Here is a 2551-nt window from a genome sequence, read left to right as displayed (position 1 = left end):
GGTTGTGAGATCAAGACCCCAAGCCACCCACCTTCTCCTCTCCTTCTCAATTCCACGGCGTAGGATTGTCAAGCATCATGTACCATTGATCCCTTCTAAGGGGGATGTGTCATTTAATGAGAGGGTAGCTCGTGGATCTCTGTTCGAATTGTTCACATGTTTCTTGGAGCTCATCTTAGGAGAACTTTGGCATATGATTAAATTGAAAATATGTTTGAGGGTACAAAGGAGAGAGCTCGTTCATTGTTATCACACACATACTATTACGTCATTATGCACGTAGTGAATCACAAGAATTCTTTGAAGCATTTCCACTAACGACAACGATCATTAGCTATGGCATGGTTCCATGCCCTCAACTGCACCTAGCTTAGCAAGAACTAGAGTAGTAGATCAAAATGATTGAGAGACACTTGGGAAAAGACCTTTTCTCCCCAAACTTTTTGTACATATAGAACAACAGGTGGAAGTAATTTGGTGCTAGATGACAAGAAGAGTAAAGTAAAAATGTTTATAGCCTTGACTTTATTGGAGCCATTAAACTAGCTTATTCATTGTTATCACACACATACGATTACCTGATTATGCACAAAACCAGTCACAAGAAGTCTATGAAGCATTTCCACTAACTACAACCACCATGAGCTACTAGCATGCCCTTAACATGCTCAAAATGAGTGAGAGACATCTAAAACAACATGGAGGTAATAAAGAGTAAAGTAAAACTGCTTATCAGCTGACTTTATTAGAGCCATATATACTTTCACAATTTCACTTGTTCACTATATTTGTGTGATAGTAATTATGAGCTAGGCGCGGCGTAGACGACAGTGTTGACAAGGAGGTGGCAGACCTCGCCCTGTCCGGGCTTGATGTTGAGCTTTCCACTAACGACAACCACCATGAGCTACTAGCATGCCCTTAACAGCACCAACCAGAGCAGTAGCTCAAAATGAGTGAGAGACACTTGGGAAAAGACCTTCTAGTGTAGACATCTAAAACAACATGGAGGTAATAAAGAGTAAAGTAAAACTGTTTATCCGCTTGACTTTATTGGAGCCATATATACTTTCACAGTTTCACTTGTTCACTATATTTGTGTGATAGTTAGCTATTATATAATTGTATAATTATGAGCTAGGCGCGGCGTAGACGACAGCGTTGACAAGGAGGTGGCAGACCTCGCCCTGGCCGGGCTTGATGTTGAGCTTGCGCATGGCCGGGTGGTTGGGACTGAAGCCGCTGGTGTCCAGGTGGCAGGAAACGCCGAGGTTGTCGTAGGTGGTGATCTTGCCTGACGCCTTGTCGGTGACACTGGCCGACATCTTGTAGATATTGGTGCTAGGCAGGTTGTGGCAGTACTGCGCCGTGAAGGCGAAGGACATGGTGTGGCAGGAGTACTGCTTGGTGCCAGCGGGGCTGACCAGGTCCAGGCTCAGTATGGTGAGCGGCTGGTCCACGATGGTGGCGTCGTAGAAGAACTCCATGGACTTGGGAGTGCTGGTGCCCAGCCTGCTGGTAACGAAGGAGGTGAGGTCCTCCAGGGAAAACGAGCAGGTGCGATCATTGAATCCCTTGGGATCCTTGTCCGTGCACATTTGCAAGTTGGTGGCCATGGCGGTGGCCATGTCGGAGGTGGACGCGATGTCCAGTGTGCTGAGCATGCTGGGAAGCTTGTTGACGGACATGGGGAGCAGGTCGGAGATGGGCTTGGGCAGGAAGGACCTGGAGGTGGAGAGGCGCGACCCTAACAACTCGGGCTCGGAGACTGTGATCGTATTGCCCGGCTGCATATCGCTGAAGCGGGTGAAGAAGAGCTCCAGGGTGGTCACGGCTTCCGCCGCATGCTTGCTACGGCATTGGAGGATGGTGTCGTCCAGTAGCCTGCGGCGCCTGGACATGCGCGTGCAGCTGTTGAAGGCGAGGGAGGAGGCTGTGGCGCCGCACAGGATGTGGGCCTGGCTGCAGAACTCGTCAGTATTGGTGAAGCGGCCGGAGGAGGCGAGCTGCTGCGTGTAGGTAGCCACCTGGTCTGTGGAGAGAGGGGACTTCAGCGCCGCTAGGCGCGAGGACAGCAGTATGCCGGGCGGATCACGTCCTTGTGCTAGTGCCGCTGCGGGTGAGGCGAATAATAATATTGCTCCCTGCAACATCAATGCGGCGGCACATGACAGGAGCATGAGCAGGGCACGCTTGGAGGCCGCCATTTTAATTCTGTATGCACTAATGATTTGCTAAGATACTGACAACTGTGCGCTGCTGCTCCGAATTATGAAGGACGTATATATACTATGGAGTGCCACAGACGACAAAGATTCTTCCTCCTCCGGCCGATTCTCTCGAGGCCAGCTTGTATCTGCAGTACCTGTAATATTAGTTAGTATGTGTATAGATTAGTTGGATTAAAGATTCTCTCGAGGCCAGCGCTAGCTTGTGAAGAGTCTGTAGCTTCCTACTCGAATACGGCAGCAGGCGTCGCTAATTGCGAGACACACACACACACACAGAGAGAGAGAGAGAGAGAGAGAGAGAGAGAGAGAGAGAGAGAGAG

At 49.6% G+C, this 2551-nt stretch overlaps 1 protein-coding gene across 1 annotated transcript; it reads right to left on the bottom strand.

Annotated features, from left to right (window-relative positions):
* Positions 1-999: 999 nt before the first annotated feature.
* Positions 1000-2304, bottom strand: LOC147436274 (BURP domain-containing protein 3-like). Its single transcript, XM_086488127.1, has one exon. The coding sequence runs from the start codon at positions 2205-2207 to the stop codon at positions 1131-1133; it is 1077 nt and encodes a 358-aa protein (XP_086344253.1). The 5' UTR covers positions 2208-2304; the 3' UTR covers positions 1000-1130.
* Positions 2305-2551: the final 247 nt, after the last annotated feature.

Source organism: Adiantum capillus-veneris, chromosome 18 (assembly GCF_014529385.1).
Source record: "Adiantum capillus-veneris isolate H3 chromosome 18, ASM1452938v2, whole genome shotgun sequence".
Lineage (NCBI taxonomy): Eukaryota > Viridiplantae > Streptophyta > Polypodiopsida > Polypodiales > Pteridaceae > Adiantum > Adiantum capillus-veneris.
The sequence above is the reverse complement of the archived record's forward strand: the minus strand, read 5'-3'. Positions and strand labels throughout refer to the sequence as shown.

Coding starts and splice junctions, on each gene's coding strand:
- LOC147436274 (XM_086488127.1), bottom strand. CDS start 2,207: ATGGCGGCCTCCAAGCGTGCCCTGCTCATGCTCCTGTCATGTGCCGCC.